At 40.7% G+C, this 16,106-nt stretch overlaps 2 protein-coding genes across 5 annotated transcripts in view; one reads left to right on the forward strand and one right to left on the reverse strand.

Annotated features, from left to right (window-relative positions):
- Positions 1–5,758, forward strand: part of palld (palladin, cytoskeletal associated protein) — a 105,411-nt gene extending 99,653 nt beyond the window's left edge. For all 4 annotated transcript variants that reach the window (XM_053614524.1, XM_053614521.1, XM_053614522.1 and 1 more), the window contains 4 exons: positions 475–682; positions 829–994; positions 3,019–3,152; positions 4,717–5,758. In XM_053614524.1, the coding sequence (XP_053470499.1) occupies positions 475–682; positions 829–994; positions 3,019–3,152; positions 4,717–4,877 (669 nt within the window). In that variant the 3' untranslated portion in view covers positions 4,878–5,758. The remainder of the gene's footprint in view (positions 1–474; positions 683–828; positions 995–3,018; positions 3,153–4,716) is intronic.
- Positions 5,759–5,862: 104 nt separating this feature from the next.
- cbr4 (carbonyl reductase 4) lies at positions 5,863–16,083 on the reverse strand. Its single transcript, XM_053614535.1, has 6 exons — positions 15,994–16,083; positions 14,651–14,802; positions 14,437–14,557; positions 14,090–14,223; positions 9,909–10,043; positions 5,863–9,735 (listed from the first exon to the last, which is right to left on the reverse strand). The coding sequence occupies exons 2-6, from the start codon at positions 14,793–14,795 to the stop codon at positions 9,557–9,559; spliced, it is 714 nt and encodes a 237-aa protein (XP_053470510.1). The 5' UTR covers positions 14,796–14,802; positions 15,994–16,083; the 3' UTR covers positions 5,863–9,556.
- Positions 16,084–16,106: the final 23 nt, after the last annotated feature.

Raw genomic sequence — 16,106 nt, forward strand, 5'->3', positions numbered from 1 at the left:
AGTAGCTTTAAATTGACTGTGTTTAAGTGTGCATGATGTGCATGGAAGGGTTAAATGCATGTACAATTAAACATGTGATTGGAAAGTCTAAGCTAGTTGATCAGGTGTGGGGTAATGTTAGCGCTGTGGTTTTAGCACACTAAGTCTTTGTAAATTCTGTGTTCACACACAGAGAGAGAGAGCGAGAGAGAGAGCGAGAAAGAGATAGAGAGACTTTGGCACACCTGAGGGTGGGGCAGGTTTTGGGTTTCTAAAGAGAACGTGAGCATTGTTCACAAAAGAGCTTAAGTTTTTTACTTAATCCCATTTCCCATGGGAAACCACTTAGCAGGAGCTGTCACTCACAGCAGAGAATACACATACACATCAAGTTTCAAGTTGTAGAAAACTACTTTGGGGAAAAGGCATGTGTGAAATATTACTAGAATACATTCGTCTGAACAACTGACTTGAGCAATATCTAATCCTCCTCAGGTAAGTGGGTTACCCACGCCCGATCTGATCTGGCAGCTGAATGGCCACACCATCCGTCCAGATTCCTCCCATAAAATGCTGGTGAGAGAGAATGGAGTCCATTCGCTGGTAATCGAGCCTGTCACTAGCAGAGATGCTGGAGTTTATACATGCATTGCCAGCAACAGGGCCGGAGAGAACTCCTTCAACCTGGAGCTGATTGTAGCTGGTACTTTCTTGTTTCCCCCTCTTCCTTCACGCTTCATTGATAATGAACAAGAACAGATGTGAAGACTTTATACACAACAAACCATTTGTCATCTTTTCCGTGCTAAAATGGTTCATGAATACAGATTTTCATGTTCTCTGTTCTAGCTAAAGAGATGCACAAAGCTCCTTCCTTCATTGACAAGCTCCAGAACACAAGTGTTGCCGAGGGTTACCCTGTGCGCATGGAATGCCGTGTGTCCGGAGTCCCGTTCCCGCAGATTTTCTGGAAGAAAGAGAACGAGTCCATCACTCACAACACAGACAGAATCAGGTATTTTACAGTCTTCATACAGCCTCGATTGACTGAACTAAATCAGTTTCACCAATCACAGTGCATGACTTGAACTGTACTGACAGAACTATTGACGCTATTAACAAATATGCTGTATAAGTATTCTCTCTCTCTCTCTCTCTCTCTCTCGCTCTCTCTCTCTCTCTCTCTCTCTCTATATATATATATATATATATATTAGTTCGTTCATTCGTTCATCAAAGTCAATGAGGTCCACACAGTATCATCAGTTTACTATACATACCTGAAGAACATACAATGAAGCGAATTAAGTATTCAGGCACTTTTTTGTTATTTAATATACTTCGAGTGCATATATACACACTATTTCTTTTGGCTTTGTACTTATAAATATGAACAAAAGGTATGTATTCATAAGCATAAAAAATAGTATTCAGACACCACAAATGACCAACATTAGCACTTTGTTGCAAAGCCGTTGTTGGCAATTACAGTTTCGAGACGTTTATGATGAGAAGTAATTAAATTTTTGCAGCATTGTGGTGCAATTCCGGCCCACTCCTCTTGGCAAATCATCTTCAATTCCCCAACATTACAAAAGGTCCATTTGACAGACTCACAAATTCCAAAATCGTCCGTAAACGTTCAATGAGATTGTCTGTATGCATGGGATCGTTGTCTTGTTGAAGCACCCAGCTTCTTCCCAGATTCAGTTTCTTGGCCAATGAGATTAAATTCTCCTCTAATATGTCCCAGTACATCGCTCCATTCATCTTTCCTTCCATGACATGTAATGCCCCAGTCCCACTTACAGAAAAGCAGCCCAGTACCATCATGCTCCCACCACCGTGCTTCATTGTGGGTCTGATGTTCTTGGGATCATACGCACAACCCTTCTTTCTCCAAATATGATGTGCTAAATTATTGCCGAAGAGTTCTTTTTTGTTTCGTCTGACCAGAGTATATTGTTACAAAAGAGCTCTGATTCGTCTACATGCTTTTAGACACGTACCTCTGTGCTTTTTTTTTTTTAGCAGAGGAGTTTTGTATGAGGTGGAGGAACGGAGATGTTTAAGGTCTATGCTGTGGCTCTGTACCTTTTTTCCATTCGAGTTTCCTGAGAACTTTAGGAAAATTTGCACAAGAACATATATATGTATATGTAACTATTTTATATATATTTAATATTAATATATTGTGTAAATATTTTATTTATAACTATTATATATTTATATATAATATATATAAAACTATTTTTTAATATATATTATATAATTAATTATCCTTCCCCCCCATGTCAACTTATTGATCATTTGTTTATGAATACATAGTAATGTCTTCAATGTATGTAGTCCTATATTTATTTCACTTAAAGCAGCATTCCAGACAGACATAAGTTATATTCATCTGTCATATGATCTCTGGAATGCTGCTTTAGGATTTGTGAAGCACTTGAGTCTAAAGGACCAAACCAGATAACAGCATAGGTTTCATTTACCAAGCTATTAGAGACATCTTGCTTCAGGAAGTCTCCCTATGGAATTTGTCTCTCTCTGGAGGTATGTTTCATTCGCAAAGCAGGCCAAGCCGTAGCACACCGGCAGCTCCATAAATGGCAACTCTGAGCAGCCAGAGTTGACAAGCTTTCTAAAATGTTACAACGTGTATACACAAACAGAGACAGGCAAGGCCTTGTAAAGTGGAACATACACACAGTACAGTACAAGGCCCTCCACAAATAGCGTCTCCACCACCTCAGAGAGAAGTCTGAGATTTACAGCTTCTATGCCGAGCTAGGCTTTCTTTAAAACAGCAGAAAATCATTAGTCTTAACTGTAGGGAGGGTTTTATTTATTCATTTATTTATTTTTACTTGTTCAACCACACCAGGAAATGGTAAAAGTGCTGTTTTTGGTGTGAAGGGCACAAGTGTGTGTATGTACACACTGAGATTGGCTTGTAACATTTTGAGGGGGGAAAAAACACTTTGGCATTTAAAAATCCTTGACTAACACTGCTGTGTTATGTGCTCCACTTCCCAGCATGCACCAGGACAACTTTGGCTATCTGTGCATGATTATTCAGCCAGCATTGAAGGAGGATGCAGGCTGGTACACGGTATCCGCCAAGAACGAAGCGGGCATTGTCTCTACCACAGCACGACTCGATGTTCACTGTAAATATTACACACACACACACACACATGCAGATCATACACGGACATCTTAAGCTTAATGCTCATTTGGTAGTCATGAATGTACACCTGTCATGATACATTTCACTCAGACGCAGGAATTTAGACCGAGAGCCAAAGTCGGGTGATGTACTGTATGTGGAAGTGATGTGCGTGCGTGCATAGACGCAGCCAATCCAAGCTAACTCCCTTTCCAGCACTGGTGTTTAGTAAGGCTTTACTCCAGAAACTGCTTTGTTTGCCATCAACCACATTTGAAAACAATTGTAATCTCGACTTAAACAGCTCCGTTACATGTGACACATAACAGTTGTATAACGCTTTCTTGACTTAATGAACTCGTGAGTGTCGTGTACAGAGGATAGTCTCGGGTCTTTATAATAGTAACCGTATAGTAAATGTTAAAGCATGCTGGAAAGGCGTAGTTCTAAATAAAGTGGAATAATCCAAGCAATAAAATTTATATTGTGTGCGTAATAAGTGCTAAAAATTTTCCCTCACATGTAAAACTTTTTTCTGGGGTGTAGTAAGCATAATGCGTCACACTGTGTTTGGAGCATCTCCTTTTTTTAATGCTAAGCTGAGAATTAAAAGGTTACCACCAGTGTTGGGTAAGTTACCAAAAAAAAAAAAAGTAATCCATTACAGATTACTAATTACTACTTTAAAATTGTAATCTGATTACATTACTGATTACTGCATGTAAAAAGTAATCCGATTACTAATTACTTTACTTTCAAAAACATATCAAACCTGCAAAAATACACTACAAAGTGAAACTCTGAGATCTTTCAGTAAGTTTTGAGCACATCAACATATGACATGATCAGAAAAGGTTGGATTTATCGTGACACTTGCCTCGGGTGTTGTCACTGTTTGTAGGACTACCAGACCGATTAAAATATAGAACTTCTCTAACTAGGCTAGATTGGTGTCGTTAGCCAAGGGGAGGCAGAGCTAAGCTATCATTGTATGGGTTTAGCTGCTACAGCGCCATGCTGAGTACATTATCTTTCCTTATGCTCTGCTCATATCATGTTCACATAAACTGGAACGCATATAGACATTTACACGCCTTGTTTTCCTGCTCAGCATCAGAGGATGTTACTGTTTCCGTTTCAACCCCTTTACTGGTTTAAACAACAAAACTAATCGGCATTTATCCATTTTTCCTCACACTGACCGTGAGCTAGCGTTTGGCAGAAGTGAGAGCTGTCAGCCAATAAGACACGAGTATTTCCATGTATTTTCATGTAAACCCTGTCAGATTGGTCATCTATGCGAGCCCAAAGTAATTAGAATACAGTAACAAAGTAACGTGTTATACCCAACTCTGGTTATTACATGCTTATGAGCTCAAGGGAGAAGTTGGGCCTAGATCTTAAGCAAGATCATGTTTTTTTAAAAAAAGAATTTTTAAAAAATTTATTACTAGCTTTTTCATGTCGAATTTACCTTTCTCTACCAGGAAGGCAGATTCCTTGAACATTTGTAGCATATCAGATACATAACTTACTAAAGAAATTTCATTCTCTTTGTCTCATAGATCAATATCAGCAGACACACACCCCAAAGCCCAAGAAGGTGCGGCCTTCGACCAGCCGCTACGCCGCACTGACCGAGCGCGGTCTGGACGTGAAGGCAGCTTTCTTCCCAGACTCCAGCCCCTTTCCCCCTGGAACCCTGGTGGAGAGTGATGATCTGTAGATGCTTACATAGGCCTGACACTATAAACCCTGACTCTATGACCCTGGTGCCACTGTCCCAGAAACAGACACCATCACGGCCATACCAGGGGAACCTTATCCTGTCGACTGTTCTCAGCTGTTTGAAGCTGAGCCGAAGAAAAATGTAAAAAGAAAAAAAAAAATTCATGTTTTTCACAGAGAGATTCCAGTTCACTACAAATTTGGAAGAATTGATTTTGGTCCATGTGAGAAGATGGAAAGTAAGGAAGTGTGATAGGCACTGAAGTGAGGTCATATCAAGTTTCTTTCAGACTGCACGCACACACACACACACACACGCACACAAATTCACATGAAGCTTATTTGAGGGAGGGAGGTGCTATACCAATGATCACCTTTTCTGCCATAACTACATAGTGCCTGAGTGATGATTAACCAATTCGTTTGAAATAAAGACGTAGCATCTGGTTCTGCATGTGTTGGTATGGTGCCAGTGTGTAGTACATAATAGTCAGTGCCTTAGTCTCTATTTGAGTTGCTGGAGATGGGTTTATTTTGTAGCAGAAAGACTTCTGGGTAATGGGATGGTGTTTCTAGAGAACTCTGAGCACATTCAGAGTCTAATAGTTAGGTTTCTATTAGTGGCGTTCCCTATTTGTAGCGATCTTCTTTGTATGTGAACCACAGCAGTCTGGGTGTAGATCGCATTACCACAGATATCCACCAAGTCTGGACGCCATAGATCTTGCACAAGGCCGGGCCTTATTATTATTACTATTATTGTTGTCTTTCTCTATCTTGTGTTTGGGCATAGGGAAGTTGCTACAGGTGCTGAACTGGGTTATAAGGTTTAATGATTTTCAGAATGACATCCTTGCGCTGTTTTTTCGTAGACAAGAGTGACAGGCAGGTGGAGGTATCCTAGGAGCGAGGGCAGTTTGGTGCAGGAATACTAGCTGAGGAGAACGGGACGTGAATTGGCTGTGGAGAGATTACACTGTCACTTTAAATGGAGAGTGAATGTGCAGTCAGGAAATAATAAAAAAAAATGAAAAAAAAAAGAACATTTACATTATAGAAATTAGTGACACCGGTGATACTGATGCAGTGGATATTATAACGCTAAAGATATTTTCCGCTCATACAAACACACATGCGCAAGTTATAGCAGCGGCAGAAGCGTATTCACCACTTACACACGACTGTGTTCTTTTTCATATGAGGAAGAGGGAAAACCGTGAAGTGGAGTATTTATAGCCAGATGCAGACATTAAATTATATTAGTTATTTTCTCATGGCTTTATGCCCAGTCTTTATTTATCTATATATTTACCACCATTTGAATTATTTACATTTATCTTTTTTTCCTTCGTATTAATATAAATAAATATATATATATATATACACACACATATTCAACTCTGGTACTTGTATTACGTTACAACATCTTAGTCAACTAGAGTCAAGGGTAGCTGGATTGCACAAACGTAAAGCTTGCAAAGATATAGCTAGACATATGACTTTTTCATATGTACTCACTCAACTCCTTTCAAGTTCTTTTTTTTTTCTTGTTTTTTTTTGTTCCTTTTCTTTTGATCTTCTTTCTGTCTCAACACAATACATACATAAGGACTGATGAAAGATTTTATTGTTTTAGTTCCAAGCTGACATGCCTGTATATGAAATGATGTTCTGACTGTTTTGGTTTATGAACAATATAAATAAATAAATAAATAAATCTCTGGAAATACTAGGCCTGTGGTAAATGTGCCTTTTTTTTTTTTTTTTTTGTTAAGTAAGGAATAAAACACTCAGACTTGTGCTGTTATTGGAAAATAATCAACTCCAGGGTAGCAACAGTAATTCTGCTTCGCGTTGTTGATTATTGTTGTTGATTGTTGATTATTTTCCTGTAACAACACACCCTGACATGTTTTATTCCTCTTATACTACAGCTCTTTGCCATAATTTGCAGTTTTCTTATTTATTAATGAATGACGGCTTGTAATTTTGAACTGTTTAACTGAGACGAGAAATCCTGTAATCACGTACACTCACTGTCCACTTTATTAGGAACACTTGTACATTTATGCAGTTCTCTAATCAGCCAATCACGTGGCAGCAGCACAATGCAAAACATCATGCAGATACAGGCCAAGAGCTTCAGTTAATGTTCACATCAAACATCAGAATGGGGAGAAAAGTGTGATCTCTGTGACTTTTAACTGTGGGATGGATGTTGGTGCCAGGTGAGCTGGTTTGAGTATTTCAGAAACTGGGAATTTCCACTCGCACAACAGTCTCTAGAGTTTATACAGAATGGTGCGAAAAACATCCTGTGAGCAGAGGGTCTGCAGACTGAAACACCTTCTTGTTGTTTGAGAGAGATCAGAGGAGAAAGACCAGACTGGTCTGAGCTGACAGGAAGTCTATAGTAACTCAGTCACTCGTTACAACCGTGATGAGCAGAAATGCATTTCAGAACTCACAACACATCAAGCCTTGAGGTGGATGAGCTACAACAGCAGGAGACCACATCAGGTTTCACTTCAAGGAGCCAAGAACATGAATCTGAAACTATCATGGGCACAGACTCACCCAAACTGGACTGAGTGATGACTGGAAAAAGACCAGGGGATTTTTTTCTCTCTGTCTAGTTTCGATGAGCCTGTCAAAATCTACTACATGTTTATTTTTCCATATGAACAGGACGTTCTGACTTTGGTTTCAGGTGACACGGGTAAACATTATGCAGGAAGGAAGAAGATCTACAGAGTTTTTGTTGTTATATTCCACGTTGATGCCTATCATGAACACAACCTATTGCAGCACTTTAGTTAGGCCATTTTAAAGTGTATCCGGATGAATCGTTACGCTCTCCATGCTTCCTTGGCTCGTTTTGTTTCATTATATTTATGTAAAAATGAGCATTGGCTGATTTCAGGCTCATCTTATAAGACCTGATATGTCTATGTTGGCGTGTATGCTATCACAATGACTGCAAGCAGAGTAGAGATGACATCATTCTGCGATTCAGATCCTCCACACACTGACCTCTGACCTCATCCTTCGACACAATGAGTGTACAGCCACAAAACGACCTCCCCCCAACCCCGAAAATCACTCAATGAGCTAAAAATAAACCGCAGCCCCACTCTTAATCCAACTCAGCTGTGTGCCTGTGATGAGGGGGTGAGCAGAATTTCTCTCATGGGAAGGGAGGATAAAACATAAGAGTTATTATTACACCGCAAGCAACTATGTTCTAGTTCTTTTTTTTCTACCTCTGTTTTATCTCTGTGGCTTCACAGTGTTCTGAAGACTTTAATTTAGCGTACGTCAAGGGAATCATTTCCAAGCTCTGTGCTGAATACCGTAAAATAAGTTAAAGAATATATGTAATATATTACAGCACATGAATGATTCAATTATTACACTGAGTGTATAGGTTTCACAGATGGTTTCGATGCTACACTATATGACCAAAAGTATGTGCACACCCGACCAGCACACCCATGGTGTGACAGAAAGTTAGAAGAACACAATTGTATTGAATGTCTTTATATGCTCTAACATTACAATTTCTCTTCACTGGAACTAAGAGGCCCAAACCTGTTCCAGCATGACGATGCCCCGTGCACAAAGCGAGCTCCATGAAGACATGGTGTGTTAAGGTTGGAGTGGAAGAACTCGAGTGTCCTGCACAGAGTCCTGACCTCAACCCCACTGAACACCTTTGGGATGAACTGGAACACCGACTGCACCCCAGACCTCCTCACACAACATCATTATATGATCTCACTTATGCTCTTGTATCTGAATGAACAAAAAAAATCTAGCGGAAAGCTTTTCCAGAAGAGTGGAAGCTGTTATAGCAGGAAAGATGAGACCAGCTCCATATTAATAGCCATAGTTTTGGAATTGGATGTTCTACAAGAACATATGGGTGTGATGGTCAGGTTTCCACAAACTTTTGGCAGTACAGTGTACACTGCAGTGAAAAATGAAGGTGTATTATGACTGAAAGTGATTGATAAGGTTTATTTTGTGAGGGAGTCAGAGACATGGAGCATGCACAATCTCTCTAAGTCAAGGGTGTCCAATCTTATCCTTAAAGCTCCAGTCAGAGGTGACTACAGTTTTTCATTTCAACCAAGCACCAGTCTCCTGCTTGGTTGGAAATGAAAACCTTGAGCCACACTCATGCTTTTCAGATATGTTTGCTCTAAAATGACCGATAACTGACTTTATAAGACACTACACAGGAAATATTTCTGAAAGAAATTCCAGACCTCTCGGTTGTTAACGCCTGTAGCCCGAAGGCTGACGACAGATTTCGCTGGATGCTGCAGTGTTGGTAGTGAATGTACCGTGGTTAGCACATGTTTTTAAACATACATTTAAATCATGTGGGGAGATACAGTTGACTGAACATATGTAATTTATCTATTTTCAGCATAACCACAAAGCAGAAACAGACTGAATCATTGAAATGCTATGGACAATTGTGATCGATATTGACAAAGACTTTCCTGGAGGGCAGACAGTAATTTGAATTCCAACTATGTGACTAATTAAGTTCTTCATATCCTCCCTTTGTATGAACGCAATTCTGAAAGGCTTCCTTGCTAGAAAGATGTGCCATACAGCTAGTCCCATCAACAGAGGCTTACAGGCAGGACTAAACGGAATCAGGAATCACATGGTCAGTTGTAGTCCTCCATCCACCAATAGGACATGTCCTGTGATGTAGGGAGACTCCAAGAGGAATAGAACAGCGTGTGCCACTTCCTGCGGATCACCAAAGCGACCCAGTGGAATCCTCTTTCTATGCTCTTCTTCCTTCAGCCCTGCTGTCATGTCGGTCCGAATGAGTCCTGACAGGAGTAACAGAGACAAAAAGGGCTAGAACAAGCTATAATAATGAAACACAGTGTATCAGTGTGGTACAGGCTTCATTATTACCTTTTCTCTGTGCACTATTAAACCAAACACTGGTATTAGTTTAGGAAACAGTCCCTAAAGAGGAAAAGAGATGAATCAAGTCTACCTGGAGCTACCAAGTTGACTCGAATGTTTCGAGAAGCGACCTCTTTAGCCAGAGAGCGTGTGAAGCCCTCAAGGCCGGCTTTACTGGCGCTGTACACACTCTGACCAGCGTTTCCCTTCACACCCACTACTGAGCCTGTGGGAATGTTCCAATAACATTCAGAAATTGTTAGTAACACACACACACACACACACACACACACACACACACACACACACGCAGAGGAAATTATCCTAGGTACATTTTAATAAGTATTTCTCAAGGACTATACCATCTGATCTAAGGAAAAGACACCAAGTTTCAAATGCTCATTTGTTATCAGTAACAAACAAGGGTTAAAAGCTTAAAAGTGGTTAATAATGATGCTTTAATGCCACCTAGTGGCAATGACATGAATTACACAAAGTTCAAATTCAAGTGGTGTTATTGTCATTTCAACCATATACAGCTGGTACAGTGCACAGTGAACTGAAACAACGTTCCTCCAGGACCATGGTGCTACATAAAACAACACACTAACTACATGAGACGACACAGAACTAAATAAGATCTACACATTTTTACATAAAGTACATGTGCAACGTGTGCTAACAACACAGGACAGTTCAGTAACTATTAAAACAGGACAATAGGCACAGTAAGCGACAGTGTAGTACCGACTAGTACACAGTTCTAGTGTGGAAGTGTCTGATATAACAGCTAGTGCAGAAGACAGGTGCCAAAGAGTAACAATATAATATAAAAATGGTATAAATGTAAACATAACATGCTATGACTTAGTATTCAGCAGATTCGCTTATACCAAATATGGACATAGCAGTTATTGTGGTAGCAGCCAGGTAAAGTGTAAAGTGTATAATAGTGACAAGAAATTAAATCCTATATTTTTTATAAGTACAGTAGCAGCAAAAATGCAACAGAGTCAATTCAGGAATGTGCAAATATTGCAATGGAAGTGGGATGGTGCTTCAATTTAGAGAGTGTGTGTGCGTGCGCGTGTGTGCATGTGTGTGGCAGTCCAGTCTCTGAGTACTGAAGAGTCTGATGGCTTGGCGGAAGAAGCTGTTACACAGTCTGGCCGTGAGAGCCTGAATGCTTCGGTACCTTTTTCCAGACGGCAGGAGGGTGAAGAGTGTGTGTGAGGGGTGTGTGGGGTCGTCAACAATGCTGGTGGCTTTGCAGATGCAGCGTGTGGTGTAAATGTCTGTGATGGAGGGAAGAGAGACCCCGGTGATCTTCTCAGCTGTCCTCACTATCCGCTGCACGGTCTTGCGATCCAATGAGGTGCAATTTCCGAACCAGACAGTGATGCAGCTGCTAAGGATGCTCTCAATAGTTCCTCTGTAGAATGTGGTGAGGATGAGGGGTGGGAGATGGGCTTTCTTCAGCCTTCGCAAAAAGTGGAGATGCTGCTGGGATTTCTTGGTTATGGAGCTGGTGTTCAGAGACCAGGTGAGGTTCTTCATCAGGTGAACACCAAGGGATTTTGTGCTCTTGACGATCTCCGCGGAGGAGCCGTCGATGTTCAGCGGAGAGTGGTCGCTCCATGCTCTACTAAAGTCAACAACCATCTCTTTTGTTTTGTCCACATTCAGAGACAGGTTGTTGGCTCTGCACCAGTGCATTAATCACTGCACCTCCTCTCTGTATGCTGACTCATCATTCTTGCTGATGAGACCCACCACGGTCGTGTCATCGGCGAACTTGATGTGATTGGAGCCGTGCCTTACTGCACAGATGTAAGTCAGCAGAATGAACAGCAGTGGACTGAGCACACAACCCTGAGAGGCCCCGTGCTCAGTGTGATGGTGCTGGAGATGCTGTTCCCGATCAGGACTGATTGAGTTCTCCCAGTCAGGAAGTCCAGGATCCAGTTGCAGATGGAGGTGTTCAGGCCCAGTAGGTTCAGCTTTCCAATCAGGTACTGAGGAATGATTGTGTTGAATGCTGAACTGAAGTATATGAACAGCATTCGAACATAGGTGTCCTTCTTGTCCAGGTGGGTGAGGGTCAGATGTAGAGTGGTGGCGATGGCATCATCTGTTGTACGATACACGAACTGCAGCGGGTCCTGAGGGGGCAGCAGGGTCATGATGTGCCTCATGACGAGCCTCTCGAAGCACTTCATGATGATGGGTGTGAGTGAGTCATTGAGGCAGGACACTGAAGACTTCTTCAGCAAGAGGACAACGGTGGTACCCTTGAAGCACATTGGAACGATGGCTCTGCTCAAGGAGCTGTTGAAGATGTCAGTGAAAACATCTGCTAGCTGGTCTGCACATCTTCTGTGCACTCTGCCAGGAACAGCCTTCCGTGAGTTTTCCTCACATCAGCTGCGGTTAGACACAGCACCTGGTCGTTGGGAGGAGGGGTGATCTTCCTCGCTGCCATTCTGTATGCTGGGATTAGCACAACAGAGATGTGGTCTAAGTAGCCAAGGTGGGGGCGGGGCTGTGGTGTAAGTAGCCACGGTGAGGGAGGGGTTGTGGTGTGAGTAGCTGAGGTGGGGGCGGGGCTCAACCCGGTACGCGCCGGAGATGTTTGTGTAAACAAGTTCCAGTGTGTTCCCCTCTTGATGCAAAGTCCAGATGTTGGTGAAATTTAGGGAGCACTGTTTCGAGATTCGCATGGTTGAAATCTCCGTCGATGATTAACAGTCCATCAGGGTGTGTGTTCTGCAGTTTGCTAATAACCCTATACAGTTCACAGAGCGCCTCCTTAACATTAGCGCTGGGGGGAATGTACACTCCGGTTATCAGAACAGTGGTGAATTCCCGCGGTAAATAAAATGGTCTGCATCTAACAGTCACAAACTCCACCAGCGATGAGCAGTAACTAGAAACTACTGTAGCACCGAGTTCTTGCACCTTTGAGTGTTGATGTAAACACACAAGCCACCACTGCCTTACCGCACAGACCCTTTGTGATTGTGTTCTTTGCCTTATGACTTATGTTCTTGGAGCTCAGTACTGAATAATGATGGGAATTCCGTCTCTTTTCAGTGAGTCAATCTTTCAGCTCCCACATGACTCATTGACATTTCATCAAAACTGGACAAAGTTTGTGATATTGCAGATAAGCACTTCAGCGGAAATGTCAGAGGGAAACTGCGCATAGGCACACACCAAAGCAAACACGAGGTCCCTAAATGCTACAAAATGAAATCATGCTACAGGAAATAGGATGTGTTTAATCTTTTTCTATACACCAAAACCATCTATGAGAACCCAAACAATGGGCCATCAAACGCATTAGTGGCAATTCACAGGAACAGAATGACCCATACAGAATAAACCTTATCCTCAACCACATACAATCCTCCTCCACTTGATCGCTGGCTATTGCCAAAGCAGTGATGTACCTTCATATGAACATGATTTATAAACTGTGTTCAGATTACAGTGTTGATTCTGTTCAGCGTGATCATCTGACAGCACTTAAACATTAATATTTATATTAACTGGTAGCCCAGACTGTTGCAAGAGAGCCCTTATTTTTTTTTTATTTTTTTTTTTTAAACAAAAGAGCACTGACAGAGTGAAAATAGATCAAGTAATTAAAAAATAAATGATCCCGCTTGTACTGAAGAAGACACCTTTCTTTCTTTGAAGAAGAAGAAGAAGAACAAGAAGAAGAAGAAGCAGCCGACTACTGGTCCATTGTGGTGGTGTGCTTCTAAAACGAAATTTTTTTATTTTTTGTTGCCATTTTGCACTCGGCGAGTATGAATGAACAGACTGAAAGCCTACTTTAATTTATTCTCATTTTCATTTCGCTTTTACTTTATAAAGCCAGGATAATTCTGCTGCGATGTTCTCTTATTAGGATTTGCAACATAACACAAAAGGAACTTTCCTTGAACTTGCATTTTTAAGACTAAAGTACAGTTAAGTCTTTTGAAAAGGCTACAATTTTAATCCTTACACATGATTAATTATTCTACTTTATTATTATTATTATTATTATTATTATTATCATCATTATTATTATTATTATTATTATAATGAATTACACTTTTATGTGTAGCACTGAGCTCAGGATCACTGCACTACTTTTTGTTGTGGTTGTAATCATTGCAGAGAGGAGCTTTAATTCAGTATATTTCCCTGAATATGTGAATAAGAATACATGCATGAACATAGTCTAAAAATCAGGTTATCAGATATCAGTTTATAGCTCACCTATGTTGACAATAGCACCTCCATTACTGAGCATGCTCCGTAACACTGCCCTACAGGTAAGCATTGAACCAAGCAGGTTGGTGTGAAGAACAGAAACCATGTCCTCAGATTTACACCTCATTAATAACGCATCTCTGAAACATAAAGACAGAGAATCAGGTTAGTAATCACAAGCGATTAGGCAAGTCCTTATTTGTGACTGTATTCCTGTTCACAATTTAAAATAGCTTTAGATCCGTTGCACATCATAAATCCTGTGCCACTGCGCCGAATGTACCTGTCTGTAAAGCGTATGGTGCACTTACTGTATAGTCAAAAACAACACACATGTTTGTGTCCTCTCTCACCTGTTAATGCCTGCTGCATTGACTAGGTATCCCACAGCACCGCAGGTTTTAGCGATGGTATCGAACGCTCTCTGTACCTCTTGCTCTTTGGAAATGTCACAACCGAGACCCACATGTTCAGCTGCAAAGTAAAAGGAAAAATCATCCCTTTTTTTAAATTTGGAAAGCTGCATGCAGAGATCTCGAAATACTCCTTAGGGTTAAAGTGACCCACCTCCAGAAAGTGTGTCCGCAGTGGCCTGTGCTACTTCCTGGTTCCGGGAGATCACCACAACTCGATGCCCCCTTTGTGCCAACAGCTGGGCTACTGCTCGCCCAATACCACGGGAGCCGCCAAACACCACACCTAATCTAGACATCAGCTGTCTATATGAGAGGAAAAAAGACCACATTAAGATCCAATTTTATTATCAGTGACACCCCAGTTTTAATATAAGAACCTTGTTTTATAAAGAAAGTAGTGGAAGATGAAAAGGCAAACCCAAAAAAGCAGGTCCTTCAGGTGTTGACAAGAATTAAAATATAGTTAGAAAACAAACCATTCTTGTTTAAATTGGATTTTAAAAAAGAAAGAATTTTCCTATATATATTTTAACAGCCAATATTAAGCTAAGTCTTTCTAGTTTTCTGTAAAAAAATAAACATCAGCCAACAGTCACCCATTTTATTTCATGTCAAATAATTGATGCAAAGGAACCAGGTATGTGCTACAAAGATTGAACTATTAACATGTTGACGTTGAATGCTGGCACGATGTGTGTCTTACACAGCAGTCAAGAAGACAGTGTGTACTGTCTGTTGTTTTGTTGCAGTACAATAACAGCTGACACCCTAGAAATAAGCCTTGCGACCCAGAGAACTCAGACATCTCTGCGACATTCATCACTCCTTTGAAATGTATGCAAACACGTCTAGCTCATGGTGATTTCAATCGTTGTAGTAATATAGGGATTTTAAGCAAATCTCTTGCGTGTTAGGAGAAAATACAGAGCAGAGCAGCCATGAAGGCAATACAATGTTACAACATTATAGTACAATATGAATGTACAATATTACATTATGTGTCTGTCTATTTCACACCAATAAATTTTATTCCATAAATGCAAACTTGTCATGTACATAATTAAGTTGTACAATTCAGGACACATCACATTATTATTCATTTATATCTCATTAAGACAGAAGTGTTCATTTTATAGAAGTGATTATTTAAAGTGTAAACATTTGAGAATTAAAGAAAAATTTTGTTTAGCTGATGAGTTATTCCTCTAAATGACTTTACAAACCTTCAACAATTGGCTAATTGACTCTTTAATGGTTCCAGATGGGAATATTGTGTCCCAGCGTGGTTTTTATTGTCTTTTGCTGAAGAGATGACAACAAAACTACTTTAATAGCGACAGTCGTGCATTAGCCTACACTGTAAAGTCAGAATTTTCACTAGCTCCTCTGTTCCGTCTCTGAAAACACGTTATAAACCCTGTATAAAGTTGTAAACCTGGCAAGGGTTCGCCAGGTCACGCTCTCAGACTAACAAAATATCCAAAAGATAATTACATCAGTAGCTGCGCTCCCTTCACGTGGTTCTATCATGAAGTTCACCCGAGTATACTCAAAACAAACACGGGGGTCGCCATGTTGGATCAGCTGTGTGCCTTAGCCACGCCTAT

Source organism: Ictalurus furcatus, chromosome 25 (genome assembly GCF_023375685.1).
Source record: "Ictalurus furcatus strain D&B chromosome 25, Billie_1.0, whole genome shotgun sequence".
NCBI classification, from domain to species: domain Eukaryota; kingdom Metazoa; phylum Chordata; class Actinopteri; order Siluriformes; family Ictaluridae; genus Ictalurus; species Ictalurus furcatus.

What these genes read in the sequence shown, in the direction of transcription:
- cbr4 (XM_053614535.1), bottom strand. Translation starts at nt 14,795, where the DNA reads ATGTCTAGATTAGGTGTGGTGTTTGGCGGCTCCCGTGGTATTGGGCGA. An exon ending in AATGCAGCAGGCATTAACAG is followed by an intron (nt 14,224 to 14,436) that starts GTGAGAGAGGAC and finishes TTTATGTTTCAG; the next exon opens with AGATGCGTTATTAATGAGGT. An exon ending in AGGTGCTATTGTCAACATAG is followed by an intron (nt 10,044 to 14,089) that starts GTGAGCTATAAA and finishes ACATTCCCACAG; the next exon opens with GCTCAGTAGTGGGTGTGAAG.